This window comes from Dinoponera quadriceps, unplaced genomic scaffold (assembly GCF_001313825.1).
Source record: "Dinoponera quadriceps isolate SergipeBrazil2010 unplaced genomic scaffold, ASM131382v1 scaffold1070, whole genome shotgun sequence".
Classification (NCBI taxonomy): domain Eukaryota; kingdom Metazoa; phylum Arthropoda; class Insecta; order Hymenoptera; family Formicidae; genus Dinoponera; species Dinoponera quadriceps.
Window position 1 is genome coordinate 352,759 of NW_014555341.1, and position 27,240 is coordinate 379,998.

General features: G+C 42.1%; 1 protein-coding gene across 5 annotated transcripts; it reads right to left on the reverse strand.

Moving 5' to 3' along the window:
• Positions 1–207: 207 nt before the first annotated feature.
• Positions 208–25,937, reverse strand: LOC106743899 (phosphatidate phosphatase LPIN1). Of its 5 annotated transcripts, XR_001374407.1 has the most exons (13): positions 25,504–25,935; positions 11,437–12,419; positions 9,979–10,986; positions 9,739–9,872; positions 9,446–9,657; positions 8,285–8,464; positions 7,314–7,847; positions 6,868–6,949; positions 6,521–6,788; positions 5,911–6,414; positions 5,719–5,822; positions 4,157–4,706; positions 3,041–3,128 (listed from the first exon to the last, which is right to left on the reverse strand). XR_001374407.1 is itself a non-coding variant. In XM_014618183.1 (12 exons), the coding sequence occupies exons 2-12, from the start codon at positions 11,623–11,625 to the stop codon at positions 2,999–3,001; spliced, it is 3,342 nt and encodes a 1,113-aa protein (XP_014473669.1). In that variant the 5' UTR covers positions 11,626–12,419; positions 25,504–25,937; the 3' UTR covers positions 208–2,998. The 5 variants fall into 5 exon arrangements, 4 of the variants coding, with proteins under 4 accessions (XP_014473669.1, XP_014473668.1, XP_014473671.1 ...); XM_014618183.1 differs by lacking the exon at positions 4,157–4,706 and having other exon boundaries at positions 208–3,128; positions 8,285–8,461; positions 25,504–25,937; XM_014618182.1 differs by lacking the exon at positions 4,157–4,706 and having other exon boundaries at positions 208–3,128; positions 25,504–25,936.
• Positions 25,938–27,240: the final 1,303 nt, after the last annotated feature.

A 27,240-nucleotide genomic window follows, 5' to 3' on the forward strand; every position in this document is an offset into this window, starting at 1 on the left:
AAAGCAAGATACGATAATAAATCGTTATAATATTTATCACGTTTTATATATATATATATATGAGATATGTTTACAGTAACTGCATAGAAAATGCAATTAATAAAACATATCTTGACATAATATCGAGAAACGAGACATTGGGTATTTGAATTTCTTGTCGCGTTTGATATGGAATTTTCATTATTACAGAGTGATATTGCAACTCGATTACGATGAAGCAGCCATTTTTTGTGGTTTTTATTGTTTATGATTTCAAAGGACATACATTTATTACATATAGAAGCGTAGCGACGTGCTAATACAGCTAGAATAAGAATTTAGTAAACTGAATCTAATGGAACATATTACATCATGAGGATGAGATCATCTTAAACAGGTAATTGTTATCGACAAAGCTTAATCGATAGACATCATTCCGTATATAACGCTAATTTTAACATTATCATATTGCATACAAAATAACTATCGAATATGTCTCCAATCGTGTGGAAATTAACTTTATTTAGTAAGGAGATAATCGGACCTAACAATTCCAATTGTACGAAACACGTTCATGTTTTTTTACGTAATATTACCTCGAGAGTTTTCAAATTTAAACTTATATATATTGAAAAATGGAGAATTCAGTTTTCATTATTATGAAAAATAGCTATAATAATACATTAAATAAACAAATTATAACATTACATTACATAAACAAAACTAAAAGGAATTATAAAAAGACTGGATTTATTTGTACTAGAAATAATGGATTATAACAAAATGAATATAATGCTACAAATTAAATATTTAACAATTACAAATATACAATATGACTACATGTAGCGTAATATGTATATTATACATCGAAATGATCATTAAACGAAGATGCGTTCTCAAACAGGAATACAAAATCTATACAACACCTAAGGTCCTAAATTCTTCTACTAAACTTGTCAATTTTTCTCCGTGCTATAGATCACATTTGGCTAAACAAAAAAATACGCTTAGAACTATTTGCAATTCGTTCGCTGTAATTTCGCCTTACCTCATTGCATTGCAATGAATGCATCACCATTGGACTGCAGGTGTTTGTGTAAATACGTATATCAATAAGGGTAAGATAGAAAAATAAATAAATCGAAACTTATTTCATTCTACAGATGTAGAATTTGTATTCCACTGATAAGCCATGTTTCGATTTCAGCTTTATTTTTCTATCTCTCATGAAAATTTATACTTGCATAAACATTTACAGTCTAATTATTTTACCTAACAAGAGACAACCTATTGCGGATTTAACTCTATCCTCTTTGGTTGGATGTAATTGTACCTTTATTACTGCAACGGTATGACTCTTGGAGAAGCAAGAGGAACGAACTAGCCGACCATGCTTTCACAATTAAATCAACCGAGCTAAAAAAAAAAAAGGAAAATCATTTAATCTATATGTCAATGATGCGGTTTTAGGTAACGTACGAAAGACAAAGGCTGGCAGATATAATATTACAAAAACCGTAATTACAGGGGCAATTGAATAAATTAAAATTATATCACGTACGATCTACGGAAAATAGGATAAGTTCGTATCTCGTGGAACCATGTTAACGCCTCATAAAGGAAATGTCCATGTCCGTACACATAACCTACTTTGTGTAAGCCCTAAATTGATCAGAAATATCACAATGCAAATGATATATCATCCTTTCAAATATGGCGATTTCACAGCACGCTAACTTAATAGAGATCTCATACAAAAATAAATTACGACTCTCTGAATAAAAATAGGGAACGTAAACGACATATAAATATTCCTCCTGCTAACTGCCACCTGCTAGTATATCTTACATTATAATCGTGACAATACTCTCCTCCCTCCCCCCTTCTCTCTCTCCCCTCTCTCTATCACCAATTACAGTAAGCAAAGTTCCAACGCAGCTCAATGTAGAAAATTCACAGCATGTACGTAGACAATTAGATTGCTTGTATAAAAGTTGCGTGTGTGTGTGTATGTGTGTGTGAATTGTGTGGTGATAAGCGAGGCTCTCTCTCTCTCTCTTTCTAGCATAATGAGAATGTCCACTGTGAGAATGAGATATATAGATGATGCCGGGCGTGCATAAGATCGTTCGAAATTTTACCTGGCTATCAATGCTCCAAAGTGTATTCAATGCCGACTTGATCGTATCGCTTATAAGAGCTTGAATTGATCTCATCAAGCGCAGTGTGTGTATACAAGATTTGCTTGAGTTAATCCGAAGCATTTGCTTATATCGTATATCTAATCACTAGGCACGCTGTGTACATTGACTGGTGTGATTAGATCCAATTAATAATATCGAATATATGCAACCAAGTATATTCCAACGCAATGTTTTGCTTCTGTCTGTTACCTGAGTGTGCAACGAAGCTGGAATGTCCGTAAGATACAGCGCGAATAAATTTTTTACCCTTTAGACCGTCTACAAAAGTATTACTTAAACAATATCCAGATGACACGCTTAACCGCTCACATCCGTTTCTATCAACGCCGATTAAGTCTTAATCTAAGGCTTAAGTCTGTCCAAGGAGAGTTTAAATCCAGGTTAAGGTTTAATCGGCGTTGACGAGAACCGGCATCACATCCGAATACGAAGCTCAACATCCGACGCAAGTTCGAGTAAAGGCCATTTTGCACGTGAAAAAACTTTAGTCGTAAAACAGTGAGTGAATTAAGTCCAAGCCGAACAATCAAATGTTCCTCCTCCACTGTCCAAAGAGTGATGGACTGCGCGATTGGTTGGTTAAAATTTGTTCACGTGTGTTATAATGCCTCCGCGTGGTGAAATAAATCCGCTCGCATTCCCGAGGTAACTCCTGATAACGCGTCGCATTGGACAATCACACTCGTCAAGGCCACTAACGGTCAATGCGCAGGGTATAAAAGTTAGCTTAAATATGACGACGATGGTTCGTGGTACAAGCGAATGACTGGTTGCGGAATAGTAGGCGAGTCCCCCGAGTGGCTTCGGTCTGAGGGTTAAAGGTCCTCGAGCATCGGTACTTCCGGAATTGGCTCCCGCCAATATGAGAAGTTACTGAACTCGTCGGCCGCGTCCTCGCGCCATGCCGGGAACAGGTGATCGACGATGAAACTCATGTTCGAATATCTGAAACGAGAGAGAGAGAGAGAACAAAGATCAGCAAACGCGTACGTGTGTGTCGCACGTTCGTCGTAATGTCCGTCACAAGCTCGTCAAGTATTACGGCTGGAACGAGAATGCTTTAAATTATATGCGCACGCCCGTAACCCGTTTACAGAAAATTAATCGATCGCACGAACCGAGGCGGAAACAGACGCCATGAGAATTCTGCCGATCGAAATGCTGCTCGACGCGCGATGCGCCGGGTGTTACACGTGTGAGATGAACATACACGGATATTAAACGAGTATGTGGACTCCGATGTGGAAAAGCTCGCGTACGATGCGATAGAAACGCAGAGAGACTCCCCGGTGCGATGTGAATTACGAGAAGGATGAACATGAACACCGTTAATCACGCAAGTTGTATTCAGTTGCGGATGATATGTAAATCGAGAGATCATGGAAGCATGACACTTAGGCTGACAAGCTATGATCGTCCGTGCATTGTGAAAATAGCTGGATCATAATTTGTGAGTCGAGAGTGACCATGAAGCGCGTGTGTCTGTGTGTGTTCGGTCTGAGGTGCTCGGTCGAAACAATTATTATACGAACATAAAGAAGAGTATCGGAGCCTTTAAGAGCCGAATCACGGATCTTTTAGTACTTTTAATATCAATATATAATATTAAGACGAGAGGATGCAACGCTCGGACGTTTGTCGACGCACGCGCCGAATTCTTCTTCCAGTCTACGTACACGCGGAGAATCGACCAGTCCGCTTATACGGATGACAAGCGAATCAAGACGAAGCGAGCCTGAGAAAAGTTCCGACGTGAACGTTTCCCGAACCGCATTCCTCCTCCCTTGCCTTCTCGCCGTTCGAGAACGTTACGAACAGTCAGCGACTGATAATCCTCCTCAACTCTGCCCGAAACTTGCGTGAGGAGTACGTGTCGAGATTTTCCGGCGATGAGATTGTTAAGATGGCTGAGTAAACCAAAGCGTGCGCCAAAGCGGTGACAAAAGAAGCGAGTGGTATAAACAAGTGCTTACCCTATAAATCATAAGGTAGGTAGGTAGTTGTTGTCGCACAACCAAATATCCCAAAAACATAGTACAGTGATACTAGGAGGCAACTAATTGCGTTTTTTTACGTCTACTGCAAAACCGGCTCCGAACACGGAACGTGCGTGTGTGTATATATCGGGAAAATCCAAGTCCCTCCTCCCCCCGACAGCTGGTCGTCAGTCATGTCTCGCTCGTACACATGTATCCTCCCACACGGATGCGCACGGTGAACATGTGCTTTCTCGACTTATTACTGTGTCAATTGTCGGGGAGGATGAAGAGAGCGGATTGCGTTATGCGTGTGGGCGGTATTCCAAGTGCATGACGCAACGACGACGCGGCCAAACGCAGCACCGGTGATACCGGTGATGCTCGGCGTTAACGAGCGTTACTTCGACAAACGATCGCGTTTCGAGTTGTAGCTATACGGCCCGATTAGAATTACGACTATATATGGTTGCGCCGCTATCAGTAGATGCTCGGCATGGGTTGCGGCGGGAACAACTCATTGACGATATCGCACTGACACGCGTAACTGTAATCACAGAAATATCCGGCCTATCAGTATTCTCCTGCGAAATAAAGAGCTCGTACTTTCTTCTCAATTTAGTCATTTCATTTTTCTAGTATTTTTAAGTGCTCTCATCATTCGGTTTAGTGCAAAACAATGCATCCGGTTTGCTCGTTGGTTTAAGTTTTTCTGAAATGCTCAAAGTCGACGATTCGACTCGTGTAAGTTTCATTAGTAAGCTCGGAAGATACAAAAGTTCGTTTGAAAGGAAAGTTCAAACGATCATGTAAGATTCAGTGTCGCGTGAGCCATGCGGTAAAGATTGCGATTAGCCTCGATTAATCTCAATTAGCTCCCATCTGCAGATAACGGGACCCCGCTTTAATAATAGTAAGTATTGTCCTAGATCGATGTAACAAGGTATCATGCAAGTATCTCATAGAGTAGGTATTATTTCAAAAGAGACAAAGTATTGTTCGGAAAGACTGCATTGGAGAAAAAAAAAAGAAAAAAATGCTACCAAGCATGGAAGAGAATTATATAAGTAGAATAAGTAGAAAAATAAGTAGAAAAATAAGTACCAAGGAGGTTGTAAGGTGAAACGAGTTTGATAAGAATTTGATGAAACTTGCACTATATATATATATGTATGTATGTGTATGTATGTATGTATGTATGTATGTATGTATGTATGTATGTATGTATGTATGTATGTATATAGTATGCATACAAAGTTTACTTCAACTTCGTTTCAAATTTTTAACATTTACTTGAATAGTTACAAACATAAATGCTAAATTTATGAGTGGCCCCTTTTCCCTTGATGCGCCACTGAAAATACGACACTGAGTTACACAACCTCCTTGAGACTACGTAAAATTAAATAGCAGTTAGATCGATATCACGTATACGACTACTCGAGTGGTAATCAAATACACACTCCATTTCCTAATTTCGCCATTACGTGTTCCTTTTCACAGAGAGGAAATATCACACATTTGTTATTTTAACAAACGACAAGTGATAAAACACTTACGAGGATTGGAATGTTTGTGTCAGCTCGTGCTTCAATTCTCCTCGGTGATTTATAGTGAAGATCCGCATTGTGGGAATGCCTACTGCTCGATACGCCCATACGTCCTGCGCAGATAAAACAATCCTTACATTACAGTTCGCTATTTGTCTCGCGAGTTACGACCGATGATTGGTAAAATGTCACTTCGCCTACGTTAATTCGATTCCCGTATCCAGCATAAAACGGTTTAGAATCCTCAGGGAACAACGCCTGAATGTCGCTGAGACATGAGATCTTGAACTCTTCCGGTTTCTTCTCGATCACTTCACGATGAAACGCCGAGATTAAGCTAGTAGGGTTCAAGAGCAAGGGGCCTTCCGGCAATGACAAATCCCCTTGCCTTATGCTCTTTAGGTATTCCCTGGTAACCTTAGCCTGGCCGATCGCCCTCGCTGAAAGATAGAGCAGTTTGTAGCCGTTGTTTTTTATCTTCGTGAACAGCTGAGCGACTCCGGACTGGGCCCAGTCTTTGCCCACTATCGGCAGAATATGGCCCAATACGTCGGATTTTGTGATAGTGCCGTCGATATCGGAGATGACGATCTTGTCGTCCCACTTCCACTTGTAAATGTGACACTTGCAGCGCGTTGTACCCTGGTAAGCAGTGGTCACGCTGAAGACCACTTCGTTAGGACCGTCCTTAAGACCAAGGCTCGCCTGTAAAGTAACCGACACTTGTTACATTCGCTTGTATTTAACTATAAAAACGTTCGACTGAATCCAACTGATTGACTCAATACTTGAAATACGTAGATACACTCACTATCTGCTCGGACGAAAGTCGTAAAGTTTTACGATACTTCTCCGTGGACTCGTAGTATGGTCTTCTTTCCATGGGCATCTTTACGCCAGGTGGCTCGTTCTGATTGCTGTCAGAATCCTCGCTGCCACTGTAGCCTTCGCCTTCTCTCTCACGCGTCTTCTCAGTCTTCGTGAGCGCGGTTTCTTTGCTTACGGTTGCCAATCTCGGACAGGTTTCCATCACTTCGGCCGTGTTCGACGAGTCCACTGTTTGCTCAGTCTTTATTTCCCTGTAAAGATATAATGGATAGAATTCAAAACAATACGGTGAAATGAAGAAGTGAAAGCAGAGCGGTGATTAAGTTCTACCTGTTAGTAGAAGATATTTCTTCATTCGTCGCAGACTTGGCTTCCAGAGATTGTTCGGACGTCTGCACGACAATCCCATCAGCTGAGAGAAAATAAACAGGAATGTTAAAAAAAAAATGCACACAATATATAATTTCACGAAATAATAATAAGGATAATAACAAGAAAAGCCGTCAGGAGCGAAACACAGATGGTCTAGATTTTAACTATTAATATTGTCAGTATTAATATTAATTGTACGAGAATGAAATTGTCCATCGTTATTTTATTTGAAAATTTTGTGTGAGTGTGTATAATTTCCATTTCAAAATTATTCTAAAAAATCCAAGAAAAAAAAATATTTAAAAAATGTTTCTTATATAGGTTCCAAAAGAACCGCTGTCACGTGGTTGGTGTGATGGTTGAGGCTTAGAGAAATATGGAATAAAATTCTCAATGAGCCTTACTTTGACTAATATCTTGCGATTTTTTAGTAGGTTGCGTGGAACGTCTCCAAGAGAACCACGAGCTGTATCCACTACGGCTTTCGGGCTTGCCGCTGTTCTGCTGTTTCTTGTCTTCGTGCACCGGCAACGACATGTACTGCGTGTACAGATTTTCGATCGCGCTCTGCGGTAGGTGCCTTTGGAAAACGGCGTAAGTCATTACTATCGAGCAGGCTGTGCTCCAGTTGTAGAATTTCCCATTGATTTTCACGACCAAGCTCGGATTCTCGTACAACTTTGGATCGGCACAAACGTCCTCGAACTGCAGTAAATTCTCGTGGAAAGCCTCCTTGGACGGTCCGTTCTCGCTGTCCAAACCACCGCACAGGGACAGACTGATCTCAACATTGTTATCGAATATCGAGTGCTTTGGTTCCTCGAAATCGCTATCCACCGACTTCGGCCCACCGATAGCTCCCTCAACGCTATTGGGGCTCTGAGGTAAGCTCGGTCCGTTACCTGATTCCGTATCTTCTTCATCGACTGTTTTTCCATCTGTAAGTACACGCATATCGCAGTTGTATACATAAAATATGAAATATTAACTAAGAGAAAACAACATCCACAACACCAGTTGGTTTTAATTAATTAAGGCAACAGAGACTTTCTATTTACAGATATGCGCAGTTTTGTTAGTCATTTGTTCTTCTTCATGTTGCTGTAACAAAAAGCTGCATCCTTCTTCTGTTCTCAAGACACAAACGTAAGAAATAGAAACGTGAATTTTTGTGAAATCTTTTTGTATAGTGTTCAAGCTTAAAACGCCGAAAAGTATTTCATCGGCGAAAAATGCGAAAATGCCTTCGATGAGATATTCGATACGCGAATGTGGTTGGAAAAAAAAGAAAATTTGGAAAAGATGTAGTTAAAAATGTTAGTTTCGATCGTGTACACACATTTATACTGAAGCACAAAAGCGTGTTACCATATACCTTTAACTACCGTCGGGCCTCGATGCGAGGAGGGAAAGTAAAGTGCCGCAACTTCGGGATCCAGCTCGTCGGCATTAAGATCGCTAAGATAAATTCCCTCTGATTCCGGATTGTGTCTTACGCGAGAGGTCTTCTTCATAAAGGAGAACATGCCACTGAGCATAGATCGGTGTGCATCTGCTGCCATTGAAAAAGCGGTTAGTCAGTAATTATTAGCGATCAAGCAACTCGGAGTTAGTTTCTTCCATGGCAGAAAAAAAAAGATTAAGAGTCTGACGATACTGGTATGTTAAGATAGTTGGTTCGCGACAATACCGTTTGAAACGGTTGATACGACACGAAGAAGCTTAACAAATCTATGCTAAATGTTTATAAACACGATTTATGATATGCCGCTTTGACGCTCTTTGACGAGAACAGTAAAATCAATCAAAAATTCACATAATGTTTCAAAATCCATAGAGAAATAAACGCTTTTGCACTCTCACGTTTAATACTTTTAGCCTGGGACTGTCTGTGTTATTAGATATATTTCTGAATATATTTTTACGTGTCGATAGTTATAGACCTTCAAGATTATTTAATCATTCTATCTTTAAAAAGATGCCTGACCAAGATGCATAAAGAGAAATATAACGCGTGAAATATTGCCAAAACTTCTTAGACTAACTGTCCATACTTCAAACGTCATCAGAAATTGTGTATTTTACATTAATTTCTGGAAAAAAAAACTGAATGATCACAATCTTGTAATATTTTTACAAATCTCTTTTATCATTCTTTCTTTTTTTTTTCTTAAAACCACAAGAATAGTTTGGTTGCTGAAATTATAAACGTGACCGATCGAAAGCCATTTTTGTCCCTGTGATACATATAAATATTTCGGTTTCAGTATAGCCAATCAACTTTGTAATTTTGCATGCGTGTAGACCGTGTTTCGACTAATGTAAACATTTGAAAATTCCTACGAAAATAAATCTGCGGACCAACTACCTTGAGATCTTATCAAGGAATCATGACTGTTAGTCCCTCGAAATGTAAACGGGAAAATCCGCCTAATAGGCGCTTTCCATTTAGAAATATACAAGGTGGTGTTAATCATGAATAACGTTTGGGCCTCAAATGTATGTATGATGTGGAATAACAAAATTATACACCAACCATTGTTCGGCTGACTGGCCGTCGCCGAGGAGCTCAACGAGTTCCTGTGCGACATATGCGCCGGCTCCGGAGGTGGACTAGGCAGTTCACCCCATCTCCAGCTCTGCTGATGACTCTTGTCGTCCTCCCGCTCGCTGCCCTCCTGCGTGATCTTGCGCATCTCAAATTCAGTGTCCGACTGAACAGGCGAGGACGGTCTGGATTCTTGATTCCTTTCGAAGACGAAAAAAAAGAAGTCAATAAATGTATCTTACGTAGCGCGCTGAGAAAAAAACTGTTCGTAGATTACACACTTGGTGACTTCCGTGTCGCTGAAGAAGTGAAAGTCGGTTTCAGGGCGTATCTCGACGGGCGTATCGTGAGCGGACGTAGCAATTTCTGCACCTTTCTTCTCGATTTCTGACACCGGAGTAGGACCCTTCAGTATCTTTAAAGAATATGTGTGTTACAAAAATGGGACACTTGTAAGAGGCTCGTTGGACTGAAGAAACACTTAAGTTCATACGGTATGTGACGGCCTGTACATTACTTACGGTTTCATTGACCGACTCTTCGGTAACAAGCACATCGGTTTCGCTCATTTCCGTCTGGCTGCTGCTGCCGTTGCTAGTCTTCCTCTGTGATCCTTTCTTCTTCATGATACTCTTCCTCTTGCGTTTCCTCTTGGTGGAACTGTTACCACTACTCTTCACCTCCTCGACGTTCTCCTCCTTCGAGTTCTTCTTGCTCAGGGACGGGTTCGACTCGTCGCTGGACTTTTCCTTGCTGCTGCTCTGAGGATCATCCGTGATCGGTCTAAAGTCGTTCTTCACCACGCTGATCTTGCGAATTCTCTCGGACGAGGTGACAGCTACGAAAGACTTGGGCGTCGACATCGCCACCTTGGGCTCTTCGTCGTTGATGGCATCCATATCGAATATCTCATCGTCTTCGTCCTTAGAATTCACGTCGCGTTTCTCTTCCCATTTCTCCTCTTTTTCTTTCCAGTCGCTCAGCAGAGCTTTCTCGAATTTCTGCCTCTGCTCGATCGGCAATTCCGGGAAGTTCTCCTTGAACAATCGCTCCTTGTCCTCGGTCTTCAAGGCGGAATATTGTTCCCGGATCATCTGCTGTTTCTGCAGCGTCGATATCGTACCGAAGCTCTCCTTGAACATTTCGTCCCGCTCTTCCGCGGTGAGCGAAGCGATCTGCAGCCATTTCTCACGATGTTCCGTCGGGAGATCTGAGAACTGTTCCACCAGGAACTTCTCCCGCTGATCGGGTGGCAAGGCCGACATCTGCTCCCATTTCTCGCGTTCGATGGAAAGAACCGAATCGATGAGAATTTTCTCCCTCTGTTCCGGAGGCAGATCCGACAGCAGGTTGAATCGCGAGGGCGGAAAACAATTGTCATCCGGTATAGGCGAACAGGCGAGATGCGGAGGAATTTCTCTGTCAGTTGGGGACCCGTCCGAGCCTACTTCTTCTACGAAAAAGGCCTCGCCGGAGTCCCCGAGTTTCATATGAATCTGTCTAGGCTCTCCATTTATCTCAATGTCCACCTGTGAATGAAGAAACACTTCCTGTACCCGACAAGTCATATCTTAAGCATATAAACAAATAGGAAAATATATATAATAACTCCTAACATATTTATATTTTCATAAAACAAAACATATTTTCAGATACATTTACATATATTTCTGGATATATATAAATAGGAAAACCATTTACTTCAACAAGATTGATGTAAAAAGTAATGTGCACAAAAAGACAGAGAAAAGATAATTATGATTAAAAAAAAAAACAGAGATAGATAAGGTTGATTTCGAAGCTAATTCTTCACATCGATCATCCGGAATGCGTTCAACGTTGAAAAAAATTGAAAAACAAGTTGGCCATAATAATTTCACCTGAATGACACACCAGGCATTTACGATACCAGTCTTATCAGCGAGCTCGCGCTTACTCAGCGGTAAACAGCCGATAGTGCTCGACATGGGGGAACTCACCACTTTTTCCCTGGAGCGGAGCACTCCGAGCTTGCCGAAGCGGACGTGGAAAGGCGAGCATGCGAAGGAGCCGTCCGGCTGTTCCACGACGACGACGTCGATTGCGCCGGTGAGGGTCGCCGCATTGATCTCGTTGTAGAAGTCGCGGAAGTTACTGATGAACTTGCCGATGTAGTTCATACTGTACATCTTAAGTCCGCGCACCACCGGCCGCGGGACTCGACCAAACGAGGAAACGCGATCAGCGGAGTATTCGAAGTTCGCGGTCGCGGCAATGAGGATATAATATGCTTCTCAGTCTTGCGACTCTCTCCTGCACGCACACGGAGAAGAAGGGAAAAAGAGAGAGAGGAGGGGGGGAGGATACGAAGGAGAGAGAGAGAGAGGTGCGAAAGACCTAACCGGCGGGGGGAGGGAAATCGAGACTTTCCGATGCCCGAGCGATTTACCCGAGCATCTCCGGAGCGTGGTGGTGTCTCGTCGACGGGCCTCCCGTTTCGTCGCTCCCAAGTGGCTCCTCGGCTACCGATGACAGAGCGTCCGACGAGCGAGAAAACTCGACGACGATCCGCTGCGCGACTGTCACTGCGAGCTGTCAAAGCGAGCACCGCGAGAAGCACCCCCCGCCGTTCGAGTACTGCGTGCGCGACGAGTTTTCGTCGCGCGAATTCGTCGTGGCGGCAGGCGCGACGCGTTCAACGACGAGGCGATCTCGACGAGGCGACGGGACGCGGGAAACTACGACGACGGGCCGTGCGGGAGAGCCAGCGAGAGACTTACCGCGGATGATCCTTTGTTCGCCGAGCGTACGTTACCGAGTCCACTTGACACTGCCAGCAGACGGCAGCTCGAACCTGACGTTGCGCGTGAGTCGGCCGGGCCAATCGGCGCGCCGGCCGTCCGCTGGTCGATACGACGGCGTACCACGTGGGTCGGCCGGCGGAGATAGCGCGTGTTTCGAACTGGACGTCGCCGCGGGCCACCTGAAACAAAGAAACCGCGGCGTCGTTAGCCGTGTCGGTACATACGTCCCCGGTGTGCGCGCGCGAACATCGATCAGCCAATCGAGTGCGCCGAAGGAGCGATATTCGCCCGGGAGATAACTTCAGGTATAATTCGCGTTTGCCGCGGCGAGTCTCGACGGCGGATGTGCAGCGGGGGGGACGACAGAGCGATTTAGACTTCAGGTTTACGCGCGTTTACACGTAGAATACAACTGTGTCTATGTCTATCTACAGACGATGCAAGGTATGTATTATATATTATCTATACGTAGATAATGATCTATTCTGAATTCACTGTTATCGATAAAAGTGGCCTTAGTTGTGATTTCTCGTCCAATCAGGTAGCTTCTAATCTACTTTCAGAGGCACTTTTATCGATAAAACACTAATGATAATCTTGCAAATAAACTAGTAACTTTATAATAAATAAAAATACGATAAACCTTTTTTTACGAAAATGTCCGAGATATCTTCTACTATTCAACTAGCAAACTTTTCCTTTAACTCACCAATTTTCTTAATAAAAAAAAAGAGGGGGGAGGGGGTTATATACCTCTATTTTTGAGATTGGTCTTCCCCTTTGCAATCCATGGCACAACTTTGGTTCAGACGCAGTAAAGTTTAAAGCGCAGCCAATGGTCCAACGAGAGAAAAAATTAGCCAAAAATAAACTCTCTTCTTGGACCATCGACTGCGTTCCCAACAGTGTGTCTAAACCGTTTTGCTCTCTACTACGACAGCTTTGTTCTCTTCGAGAACAGGAGGGTCTTCGGTCTTCGACCAAAGGAGGAATCAGATGAATTATTCCATAGCGATCGAGATCGTCGTGATGTCACGATGATATCCTCCGCTAGTCCGAGTTCCCTCGTCGGATAAGGAAAATAGAACACAACCTTGGGCGAGGATGGCCGTTACGAGAACGAAGTACCTCGATGTCGTGTACGAACTTGGCGATGGATCGATCGATTCGCGCTCGATCAATTTGGTTCAATAAATCCGGCCGTTGTGCGTCGTTTCTCGGTTTTAGACACGCGCAAAAACGTAAGCGGTAACCCAAGTAGTGGAAAAAATAACGCGAGAATCACATTAAAACAATGGGAAAAAGTAATCGAGAAATAAGTTCCACGGTCATTTTTTCGTCACTTAAACAGCATCGATATTTTCTGCCCTATTAGAAAGGCAAAATTGACCAACCACAGTCGATTGTTCTCCTTGCGGTCGAAGGATAATCAACTGGTGATTGGTCAATTTGCTTACGTTGTTTTTTTTATGCGCCACGGTCTTCAATCTCGCCGAGTTATCCCGTGAACGACGCGTTCGTCGCGGTCTCGTAAATCTCGTTAGCCGTTCTTCCATCGCTTCGCTTCTGAATAATAACGGAGTAATAACGATCCGCGCATCGCGATGCGTCACCGGCCATTCAGGAAAGCCCGGCGAAATCCCTCCCATTGCGGAAACCCGACGTGTGCTGGCTTGAACCGAGCGAGTTCGCTTTATAAGCGGCCATTAGGTCGGATTATAAGCTATTTTCGGTCATCCTCTACGAGCCGAGCCCGTCGTTCGATGACAGTCGCGAATGACGATCACGCGAGCGCAGCTTCGCGTTCCGCTCAACGACGTTTCACGAACGATATATCAAGCGCGATCGTGAAATATTTCAGCCTTCCTCGGCGGAATCACTTCGGAGATACGCGCGATATGGCCGTACGACCGAAATTCACCATCGATATCGAATTACCTGAGACTGCACGGACGGAGTCGGCTATGATTGCCAGATATTTTAGCTGATTCTATCTCGACCGGGAAAAACCGAAAGAAATGATCGCGAATAGTGAGATCTGTATTCGGAAAATATGTCGCGATCGACGGATATTAAAATGTTAGAAACCGGCGGAATACTTTGACATCTGTCGAAAATGATAGATTTTTGGTAATATACAATATATATACATGTATATGGAAAAAATGTCGGTTCGTATAAAAGAATGGAGAGAAAATAAAAACTAGATGATGGCGAGAGACGATATTTCTGTCGTTGCGAGTCTGCGAAAACATTCGTTTGTATATTCGTTAAAACTCGGTTGAGATAACTGAAAGCGATCGATTGAATAAAAATTCTTGTAGATTAGGCCGCTGTGAATAAAAAAAGTTCTGAACCACTTTGCAAATTTACTAGTTATTACTTAAAAAAATCTCTATACATAACCATTTTCAATCGTCAATCCAAATTTTGTGCGGTTGTTCGCAAGATGGAGGACTTTTTTGATCAGTTCAACCTGTTCTATCTTCATACGAGCGATTGAAAGAAAAGTTTGGGACACCTTATATACATTTCGGGCTGAAGCCAGAAGATATAGTTGAAATTCGCGAAAATGGAATTATAATTTTAGCGAGGTTTCCCTCAGTGAAATTGGTCAAAGCGAAGTGCGAATGACAGCCATGTTGTATCATTACGCATGAAAAATTCCGACGAATGAATTTGTCTCCTCGTTGTATTCTCAATCGAAGCTTGTTTCACCGGGGTCGAGATAATACTCGCTTGTGACGATTTTAAATGTCGCAATTTAAAATTCCGCTTATCGAATTCCGATCTCGTACGTAATTTCGTAAACTTGCGCAACTAGAACTCTGCATACGCATCAGAAATCAGTTATGTTAAAACTTGGTAATTTCGCAGTATTTTCTCTCGATTGCTGTTAAATCGAGATGACAATGCAACCTCTCTTTTTTTTTTAGACTCGAATGACATGCACAGCAGACTGCATAGTGGCTCACTTGAAAGTGAACACAAAGCAAATGCGTCGCGGTGAAAAATTTCCGTTCACTTCTGCTGCAATATAATTGATTAAAAATAACATGTACATCCCGTCATAGGATACATCGACTGATATCGAGAGAGTGAACGTTGCGAAACGTTACTTAATAATACACAAGCACGTAGTTATTGAGCTGAACTTTTATCGAACGAAATATTTCGTTCTTATTTCTCTAAATAAATTAAATTAATTAAATAGATTCTGATATTACTCTTCGCTTCAGTTTGGTGTTACCTGTCGAAATTCGTATCGCTCGTAAGAGACTTTCACTAACAGGTCAAGCGTTTCGCGTGCCACGCGGCAGCCCTCCGTGAAAATCAACGCGCGAACTTTTATTTCGAATAACTGTGGACAACACACGAGTGAGCAAGAAAGGGCCCGAAACGTTTCGAATTCGTTTGGCCGCCGTCACTCGATTCCAAAGGTAGGCGCGTAGGTGCGACACACGTGCACGCACTGTAAAAATCGTAAACGTTGCACTTTGTTCGCGAGTCTCGTGTAGGCCGCATGCAGTCCGACACGGTCAAGGTTTAATATGACGGTATCGTCCCACCTTTTTCTGTGCAGTGGAGGACTTTTCGCGATTGGACAATGGTCGCCGTGAGGAAGCGACGGTGCAACACAGCACATCTCTATGATGGAACGTCTTTGACGATGAGAAAAGCGATGGAGGACGATAATCCTCCTCTAGACGCTCGTGGACGACTCCTCCGCATGTCGGTGAATCGTACATAAAAGCTTAAAGATCCCGCCGTCTTCCCACTTCATCGACTATAAACGTCCGCACAACACAATGTTCCCTTCCTGCGTCTTTCTCTTTTTTCCCACGCAATCGCGCCGCTCTGTCACGTAATGATTATCTAGCACGATTCATCGGAAGCACGCAGTTTCACAATACGCGAACACGTCGATCTGCGCTTTTCTTGACGAACCTGATCCTCTCAATGCGATTGATATTATCGATATTATTCTTTGTAATATTACTACTTCATGTTAGAAAGATTTACGATATTATTGAGATTTTAATATTCTATCTAGATAGATATTCTTATCTTTTATATATTCTTACCATATCTTCTTTGTGGAAGAAAGTAAATTTAGCGGATTTTAATCGTGACACACGTGGATTTTTCTGAACGAATTCGATCGGGTTAGAACGATCGAATTATGTTCGGGTCGCTAATTGCAGAATAACATATAATGCTGAATGCAGAATTCCAACGTATCAATTAATGAGCGCGAATAATGCGCGACGACGAGAGTACAGTTAACAGCCGGTAATGAATTCGGGCCCTGATTCGAATTGGCTTATCGAAATCGGACGTGCGAACGACGGGTTTAGGTATCATTATCACAAGAGAGTGCCTGCTTTACTCCTCGGCTCGCGAATAACCGCACAAAAAGGTCGATCACTTATCTGCGGCTTGCGTAAGAGAGAAGGTTGCGCGAGTGAAACGCTCGCCGCTCGTGACGACGGGAGATCTACTTGCTACTCATAACGCTTGAATTTATTTATCCGTATCAGCGCCTTATGAACTGTGCATTTTTGCACCCGCCCGTACTTGCGACCTATCCTCGGCTTCTCGATAAAAATCATACAGCTCGCGAGTTTCGAAACGAAAATATATTTTTAATCGTGCGTGTAAACGTCTTGTGCGCACGAATAAAACAGTAAGTCGCATTTTTATTTTGCTTCGAGGAACTGCTCGATTCACGCATGTGTGTATCACATATACGAGATTACTTGTGCGATCCATAAATTGTATATAATTCGATTTGAATTTACAATAAGATTAAAAACATTTTGAAGAAAATATATCGCAGTGGTTTTTGGTGATAACGTACATGCGGATAAGAATGACTGCTGCTTTGCACAGTTTCGGACGACCTTATGTGTCTCTTTCTTGAGCCATTTCGACACGAACTGCTTAGTTATGTTCTGCGAAAAATTCGCGCAAATAACGCAGAAATTCAAACTAACGGCAGTTTTGCGAAAAAAAAAAAAACGTGAGAAGTTACTGATTGAAACTTCAATTCGAGTCCCCAGAGTTACAGTCGTAAAAGTAATCGATTGTGAACTCCCGTAGGAAATATTCGCGCTCCACCTCATCTTCTAGTCCTCGTAACCAGAGAGAGAGAGAGAGAGGTTTGCTTCTCTTTGACTGACAAATAAGAAAGTTCCTCAGCGGTTCTCAACGCATTTCGGCATTCTTCCTGCGACTATCGTCGTCTCTATCTAATCAATTATGATTAATGAATGCAACGATTTTATAATTACTTATACAACCATTGCCCTGCAAGTTGTTGCATAAATCCCACGGAAAAGATACTTGAATCCCGGTTCTAATAAATGTCTACATTATAACAACTTCACTGCTAATCCAAGCGTGTTAATTTTACGTGTAGTCACTTTTTATACGCATTTGTATGCGTGTTGATATTGCAATTTTATTAGATTATGACAAGTGTGTAATGATTACACACTTGCCATGGATTTGCTATGTAATTTATACACACGTGTGTAAAAGAGTAAAAAAAAAAACTAGTAACACGTATAAATTATAAATGCGTAAAAAGTGACTACACACTGTGTAAAATTACAATTACAATTTCTTTCAGCAGATTTACAATAATGGAAGCGGGAATCCTCCTCGAACGAGTATTTCTGACAAAATTACTCGGTTTTGCGTTTCTAACGAAGTTAATTCTGCGCAACGAGGCGAGCGGACTCAAAAGGAAAGAGAGATATATATAGACCCATCAGCTGGACCCGTTTCAAAAAGTCAAACAATATTTTCGCGAAATTACATGTCCGGAATATTCCGACGTGACGTCCGTCTGTCCACTCGTGTGTCCGTGCGCTCGTTACGCCCGTGACATTGACGTGACGGCTGTAAATTTCGTTAACGTCTACGTACCATCGTCGATAGAGGGGGTTTCGCGAGCCCTATTAATAGTCGCAGATAACAAATACTTAACATCGACCGGGTCCGAAACGAGCTGGATCGATACCTCGCGTGTCGCTCGGGGTATTTTTAGGTGGAAGCTGCGAAACATTTGCTAAGCTCAAAAGTGGTACACAAATCGCAGAAGTAGCATGGATAGACTTCAGTCTTCCGAAAAATTTGTAACTACAACTGAAAAGTGCAGTACATTCAAGTGTACACAAATATGATGGAGTAAATGGCGCGGTCTATTCCAAAATATACAATCTAACGACTACATACCTGCCATTAGCGTTTAAGAATGAGGTAACGATTCAAAATTGAGGATACATTATTCCACAAAGATCTTAAAAAGAAGTGAGCGTCACATTACTGCCTGAAAACTACACTGCAAATCCTTTAACCGAAGCTCTTCTCTATACACCGCTTTAAACACGTCATTTAACACGACTGAACATGTTAATTTAACAAAAAAAAAAAAAAAACAGAATTACGTTTAATCGATTACAGCACTTTTTTTTTCTTCTATGTACGAACGTTAACCATTGCTCCACCAAAATACATGCGTCCACAAATTTCGTTGTTCGCAAAATAACAGGACGATAATTGTAATACAAATTATCTCGTTGGCGGTCGACTCGAGGTTCATTACTCTCACATCAGCAAACACGCGTTAAAAGCGTGTCGAGGCTCGACGGAACGCCACATCGTGCATCTCCTCGCCCTTCGGAATGAGACGAAATGTAGATTTAAGCACTTGGACGATCGCCGACCACGAGAATCTTTGCTATCATATCGTGACCGCGGCCAAGCGACGAACGATCTCGATCGAGCGAATTGACGATTGTCACCGAGAAACGCGGGAACTTTTAATTGCGAGAGTTCACAAAATATCGTCTCTTCTGCCGTTCGCACTGTTGAATATTTTCTTTCGCGTCACGCGTTACATTGCCCCGCGACGTCTCGTTACGCAGTGCGTCTTGTCTGTTATTTACCGGTGCGTATGTCGCGCGAGTCGGCCGAAAATCTCGCGAAAGACTTTCAGAACGCGCAGCTTCGAGGTCGCGCGCGTGACGGGTCATTGTTGAGTCGTCGTCGGCCGAGTTGAACGGCGGTTCTCAAACGACGAGACGTTCGTCGTTTTTTTCTTTCTCGACATCTTTCGTCGCGAACAGTGGCTCTACAAGTTAATATACGCGCGAAACAAACCTGCGCGTGGAGGAGATTTCCGAGAAATCAATTGAATCTCGCGGAATGCGCAGCAAACTAAAAAATGATCTTCGCTGAGAATTCCACGGAAAAGAAAACAATTTATCGCTATTTTTTATACGAACAAGACGTAAGCGCGGCAAATGATAGCTTTTATCATTCGATACGTGATGAATCATCGCTTGAGATTGGTCAAAGTCACGGTTTATGTCAACACGGAAGACGCGTCACGTAAAGAGCGACTCGATTCTTGCGCGAAACACCTTTTCTGTTTTTTTTTCATTCTTACAAGTGCGCAATTATACAATGTATTTCGGAGAACCGAAGGCTCTCGTCGAACCTTGTTCTTCCTCGACGTCGGCCAAGTTATTAATCGTCGACAGGTTATTAATAACCGTGAAACGAAAACGATGATTCACAGAATATATCGCGCGATACGCGTGGTTTTAATCGAAATTTCTTTGTTGAGTTCGAAATTAATTCACCCGACCGTTGCACCCATGCGATCATCCGGCAAACACGCAGCCGGTGATTAACCGTGTTGCGCGATATTTCTCGCTATTAATCATCGTTACTTTGAGTTATCTCGCACGGAGATTATCTTGATCGAATGAGTTTTCGACGGACCAATTTTCTAATCTAAGAGAGAGAGAGAGAGAAATATAGACACGTATGCGATTCCCTCGACAGTGCAGAGACCTCCTCGATTCGTTCGTGTGACGCGCGCATTGCATAATTTCACTCGATGCGTGTGTTTACATAATGCGTATGCAATCCACGCACGACCACTCCTATTAAGCAAAAGCGGAGAGCGAACTATTATTTGTAGAGAAAGTAATTCGGTTCTAAAGCTACGATCGCGTGCTGTTATCTCCCTGTTTCGTTGCTGAAAATCGCGGCACACGTAATAACTGTTAAATTATATTGGCGACCGGTTTCCTCCTGCGAAAATCCCGGAGATAATAGTAAGTTGCATTGCGCGTAACGAACTTCGCCAAGTTAACTTCCGTTGTGTCAGCGGGATCACGTGACAATAAAACGCAACTTTCTACGGTCAACGCTGAGAGAGAGGATGGCCGGTTTCTCAGTTGGATTTACGTGTAACTTTTCTGACACACCGCTCGTTATCCCGTGCATCAATTAGACTCGATTTCCTCCAAGAAATTAACATAGTTGAATACAGTGACAGTCACCGCAGTGATTGACACCACACGGAAGTCCCGTTGGATTTACATGAAATGGACAAACCAAACGTGTTTTGATTGAAAGACACAGAATTTCCGGTTGTAGAAACCGAACTTAACTTTTTCTTCCTACCTTTTTCCATCTAATTTTCCGATTCTAATGATGTTTATGAACCAAACTTGGCTCATAAATAGCAGAAATTCTGTTCCCTCCAACTAAAACGCTCGTTCTCGGCTCGTTCATTGTAACGTTAATTCAATCAATCTCTTTTTTTCCCGTGTGGGACAATTTAATTCTCAATTAAGCTCTCATGCAATCAACGGAAGTCAACGTGGCGATCAACGTGCGAAAATAAAAGAAAAAAAAAGGGAGGGAGGGAACTCGCGACATTTCCGATTTCAACAATATTCGAACGCGAAACTAGATTTTACGAGTCGTCCGCAAATACCGTTCTACCAACGCATTTTCTTCGACTCCGATCGCAATCTGGGTCACGCAGTTTTACTCTGACTTACTTCGACATGCTACGCCGGTTCATCCCGACATACTCCACGATTATTCTCGCAGCCAGATTGATGATCAGCCATGATTCTCGCGCTGTTGACGCGCCCGAGAGCACGTTGAGCCACGCGCGCGAGATGAAAGAGCGAGTGGTCTCGTGACCCGTTGTTTTGGAACCGTGATGAATTCGCGTGACGGACATCGCCGAACAACCACACAAAAGCAGAATATCCGTACACGCGCGCGCTAGGGACGCCGGCTGGCCTTCGTCCAGGTGAAGATTCGCGTGGCCATGGACCTGGCACTGAATACACAATCACGGGTTTGCGACTATTTTCGATCGTCCTTACTGCGATTGAACGCATTCGGGACATCTTCATCGATGTCCGTGTTGTTTCTTCGCGAAAATGTAACTCTTGGGAAAAAGAAAAGAGAAGAAAAAGAACAGGCGAATAGTCGTGGCACTGAAATATCGGGACTCAGTGACGACATTCGGAAATACGGCGTTAAGTATTCCGCGATCCCTCCTATCGACGTTTCTGCACGACTCCGAATGCATATTCATTGGCGGTAAATGCGTTTAAAAAATATATTATTTAGCTTATTTCGGATCGGAGAGGAAAGATTTCAGCTGTTTACAGCTGTGCATTGATTTTCTCTGATTTTTCTTGTTTATTTGTTTAGAATGATCGAAAGGAAGAAGTCGGAGAGTTCTTCCACATAATAAAAGAGCAATAGACCCGTAAAATTGTAAAATTATAAGAAATATGTAAGATTAAAAATAACACGTAAGATAATATATGTAACAAATAATGTTAGTACAAAATAATGTGATTTCTGTACTTTTATTTAATTTATATATAATATTTATATATAATATTATATATAATATTTCATAATTTCCTATAGGCACCACAAGTGTGTCGATTTTGAGGCCCAGTTTCTAGAATCCGTGAATCCCAGACATCTAAATAATAATTATTCGCAAGGAAATATGTAAACATTTTCATAAGAATATCATACATGTACATTTTGGTAGATAAGTGCTGTTAGTTTGCAAGCATATAAATTTTCAATTTTATACTTTCAACGAAACTTTAGAGCCTAGAAAGAAAATAGTATGTCGGTTTGAACGCTTTTCCTTGATTGTTGCGAATGAATTCCTTTCGCACACGTGCCGACCTGTCGTGATACATTTTCTCGGAATCTGGAGGTTTCGGCTGTATGCGGTCTCTGGCGTATTTCACACGGTAGCCTTGGGCCCCGTTGATTCAGCGCGTCTCACCGAAATAAGATCAAAGCGCAGGAGACGCGAAGCAAGTTTCATCGAGCCAACGTGCGCGCGCGCATACACGAGCGGCAATGAAGACATTATGCAATGGGCACATTCACAGGAAAATCCTCATTTTCGTGAGAGCTCTCTCTGATCTCGTCTAACTCGCACGTTTGTTTCCAACCAAACCGTGAACCTTGTTCGTTATTGCGCCATACTCACATCACGCTAAACACGAACAATCGTGCGACACCGTCGAGAGTTTGTTACGTTAAAGATACACTGCGGGATGTTGAAATTAGAGGGAAAGCGCTAAACCTGACAGAGATAAAGCCGACATGTTCCTCAGCTGTAAAGTATTAAATTCTGTCAGACAGAATATGAACGCTTCGTCTATTGTGTACAGTAATTGAACAATGAAATGGCAATTTCTACTCGCAAGCGCGCGTTCGATCGTGTTTGTTAGTATCGTTCGATTCTTCGCTATGCTAAAATTTTGGTTATCTTCCTGTGAAAATTAAAATAACAAATTAACGCTAAGTAATCCGTTTGACAGTGCTATCTTATAGTGTGTTTTGAACTTTTGAAATTATTATCTCAATCTTTATCATCTGTCACTGAATGACGCAAGAAAATTTCGCGGTAAATCATTCTGTAAACCGACATATTTGAATTTATTAGTCATTCAACCGACATACTTGAACTTTGCTGAAATATTATTCGTCAATTTCAAATTAACGTTCTTCTTAGTTGTTTATTTCGGATAGCAGTAGATAAGAAGGAAATCGTAGTAGTAATAGATAAGAAGGAAATCGGAAAATTCTTTTCCATATGATAAAGGAGCATTGTAAAATTTTTGAAATCTTAACAAATATGTAAAATTAAAAATAACACGCAAAGATATATAATAAATATATATAATGTATATATATGCTTATGTTAAATATATCATACATATGATGAGTATATAATAAAATACATGTAAAACATGAATATTGTTTTATGTAATATAATTACTTTCCAATTTAATATTTACTTTTAAATTTAATTTAATAATTTATTACAATTTACTTATAAATCAGAAGTTACAGATCGATTAGAAGGATATAAGGGTATCTCGTTTATCTCGATGATTATTCGGATGAAAAATTAAATTCTTCATGTATTCTCCAATACCCGGATATTCAACTCGAGATTCCGAGACATTCCAATGTTCAATAATTTATCGAAGTTCATGATGTTTGTCGCTTGATTAGAATTTGTCGTATCATTATTATATATCATTATTAACGTACTTTGGCACGATGAGGGGCATTCGTGCATTCGTGCACGTACTTTAACCGTCTACAACTTTCCGCACTTGCGCATCGCTCATCCGTGCGAACTTATGCCGGCGAAGCGATCAACGTAATTGTAAATACAGACGATAACTACCGCAATGTATAAAAACATGTTTTTTCTCCTACGAACTACGAACTCGCTAAACTTTTTACTGACGTCATCGAATTAACGAGGTCGTGTGTGGACGCTTCGAGCGTCATCGGAGCGAGAATGACGGAGCTTTCAGCGGGCTCAAAGCAGATTGACGCGATGAATTGCGTGCGATGGCTACATAGACCTTGATATTCCGATCATTTGCGTATGTCTCGCGTGGCCTCCCCCCCTCCTCCCTCCCTTCACTCTCTCTCTTTTCTTATGCAATTTCAGGAGCTTTCAGGAGGACACCGTATGCAAATCAATTGTTTATTCGTTTCTCCCAACCGTTCCTCTCCGCGCATTTGTAATTGTAATGAATGTTACGTTCGTGTTGAGAAATGTACGTGCACATTTTAATCTGGCATAAAATTAAAACTTGATTACGCAAGGTGTGATTTTTTTAAATGTTTACAGCGCAAGGAATGTTTTACATTCGAGTTCTTTGTACGTCGTTTTACGCGTCACGAAAAGTATGTGTGACAATATTGTTGATCGTATATGATAAATGCACCGAATATGACGAAGATGATGCTTTCTTTGTTGACTGAATAGACTGTTTTCGCTTTAATCGCTGATGTACGATCGCGACGTTAGCTCTATGCGGTTCGCGATGTAGCAATTGAACGTTCGATTTTTATTTTCGAATGCGTAATCTCGCCGACATCGTGTATGCAGATATATGCGAATGTATTTAAATGACCAATTATGAACTCAAGTAAAATATTTATACAAAGCGGACGTTTCCATATGATTTCATTGTGAAATAATCACGGCGGCAATATGGACAAATTCCGTCTCTTCTTGCTTCTGCTCTTCGTAAACGTGGCTTCCGTAGCCCGACAAAACGTAGTCCGTGGTGATTAATTCAACGTAAACGAAATCAGTGCCGTAACTATATACCCTGTCGTCATTAATCTTTATATTTTTTTCTTGACTACATTTCTTTTGAGAAGGTTACGCTGTGCATAATCTACTTGCAATCCATTGGAAGTTCCGTTGGAGGAATTATACAGAAAGTATCGTCCGACGCATTTATTTGTCGAGATATTGCGCGTCAATTGTTTTGCGAGTTTCTATTCCACGGGAAAATAGAAGTTGAAGAAAAGGAAGTTGAGCAACTTATCAGCGAAGTAACAAACAACAATCCGTTTATTTCGGTTCAAGCTGTTACGAAACTAACGCGCATGTACGCGGCAAAGGCACATGTCTACGAACTTCGTGTGTGATAATAAGACGCAAACAAATAATCCCGTTAAAAACAACAACAGATCTCTGTTTTCTGATTTCAATCAGTGTATCGCGACGAACACGTTATTCGAAACGGTGAAATTCACTAATTCTCGCGCGAAGTGTCTATTCCCGCAGTCTAAATCAAACGACATTAGTTGAGTTAACCGACATGCCGTCTCTCCCAGAAGGGAGAAAAACAAACCCGAAGCGAGAGACTCCCGCCATTTGAGGTCCGGTGAAACTTTTACTCCCGCTTTTATCGTTGACTTTTCGAGCCTCGCATGAGACACCGCGAGTCAGATAACTGTAGTTTCTCAATTTCTCGTCAAACAGCGAGCAAACTATCAGAAACATCGCGTCGAGTTGGAAACTTTTCACACGCAGAGCGAGCGAGGCCTGTCACCCGTTACCATCGTTTGTGTACTCACCGGGAGAAAAGTGCGCGGGAAACGTCGAGCTCTGCAGGCACGTGACCGTCGGCGAACAGCGCTGGAGCGATTGGACGTCTTCGACGAGATCGACGACTTGTTTTTGCAAATCTCGAGAACCTCTCCGAAAGGCAGGGTCCGGCAGAATACTCGTCCGCGAAGAAGATGAGCGGAGACAAACGTGCACGTCCGTCGGGCTCGAGCGGCTGCGCTTGACTGAAGAAACGTTGGCCGAAGTCCGTTCTCTCACGAGAGCCGCCAATCGCGCGAGTCGCTAGAGCAGGCGTACGTACTCGCACGTGCACGCAGGTGTGTGTGCGTGTGTGTGACTGGCGTGCGCGTGTAGGAGCGTGAAAAACGCGTGTGACACGTCCGGCGTGTAGAAGCGACTGAAACAAACTGAAACCGCGGCCGAGCGCGGTCCGGTGTTTATCGTCGTGAACGGAAACAGGCTCGGAATGTGTGCCCGTCGTATACACGGTGTTCAGGAAGAAGGCGCTCGTTCTTTTCCTCTTGGTCTTTTGTTTCACTTGGCTGAGATCAACGCAGGCGCGCGCGTTATTTTGTCAATTACTACGCACGGAAAATTATATATAAAACGTATTGTACTCGAGTAAAAATCTTTTTTACTTATTTCAAGTATTTCTCATAAATTTATATTCCCGCAAGTATATCATATATTAAGTTCATCATAAACATCAAATTGATTCAAAATATATTCTAGATTATAGTAAGTTTGGTATATTTCAATCAAAGATATTCAATTAAAAGGAACTCCGCTTTTAAGAAGATTAATTCTCACGAGGTCTCGTGTTTATTTATGCAACTGCCACCAATCCATTATCGGTCGATTCTCTCTTCGAAAAGTATCCATTTAACTGAAAACATATAAACAAATTATTTTATTATTATTATATATATTACTATCGTTGTTTATTATTATTAGTACGAACACAAACGATTCTCCTGACAGCTAACTCGTTAAAAAAATTCAAATTTTCACGCATTAATAGCATTATTTTTCACATTATTTTTACGCTGTTACTCGTTTTTTTTTTATAATTCTTCTTTCAACGGGGTGACAAGATATTCGTAAAATGATACTTTCCAAATCTTGTCCCGAATCTTTTATACCGTTACTTCCTCCTATAATTAAAGTCGGCATAATTCACATAACACGTCACCCTTTACGCATGTCGCACACGTGCGCGCACTTGTCGGTGGGTGGTGCCTGCAAAGTGGAGAAACGCGTGATGTGTTTTCGTGGTAAGACGCACATTGATTGGTCGTCGCCAGTCAGACCAGCGGCCGAGCCTCTTTTGCCTCGATGTAGGAAAGAAAAGAAAGCAAAGTGATGTGGTTGACCTAGATCTGCGCCGAGGCACATCGCACGATCAAGCCGGCGTCACCGAAAAACACTTTCGGCTTATCACGCCATCGGCGATTGGTCAACTATTGCGCGTCAACAAACGGACAAATAGATGATCACCAGGTTCAGATATTATTACAATGCTCCGCTTCAGCAATAAACACAGTTTAATATACAATGCTGCGGACGTGATGTCGACGCGTCGAAAAAAAGCAGCCCGGGGGGTCGTAGTTGCAAAATATATTTACACATCCTCGATTTTTCTCCCGTCATCGAGAGTCGTTGTCATCTTGTCGAAATGGTTGATTTAAGATAATTTTGTGTCTCAATACACAATGATTAATCTATCTGAATTCGTCTTATTTACG

Coding starts and splice junctions, on each gene's coding strand:
- LOC106743899 (XM_014618182.1), bottom strand. CDS start 11,625: ATGTACAGTATGAACTACATCGGCAAGTTCATCAGTAACTTCCGCGAC. Junction 6,789..6,867: donor GAAATATCTTCTACTAACAG/GTAGAACTTAAT, acceptor ATATCTTTACAG/GGAAATAAAGACTGAGCAAA. Junction 3,129..5,718: donor ACACAAACATTCCAATCCTC/GTAAGTGTTTTA, acceptor CTCTCGTTTCAG/ATATTCGAACATGAGTTTCA.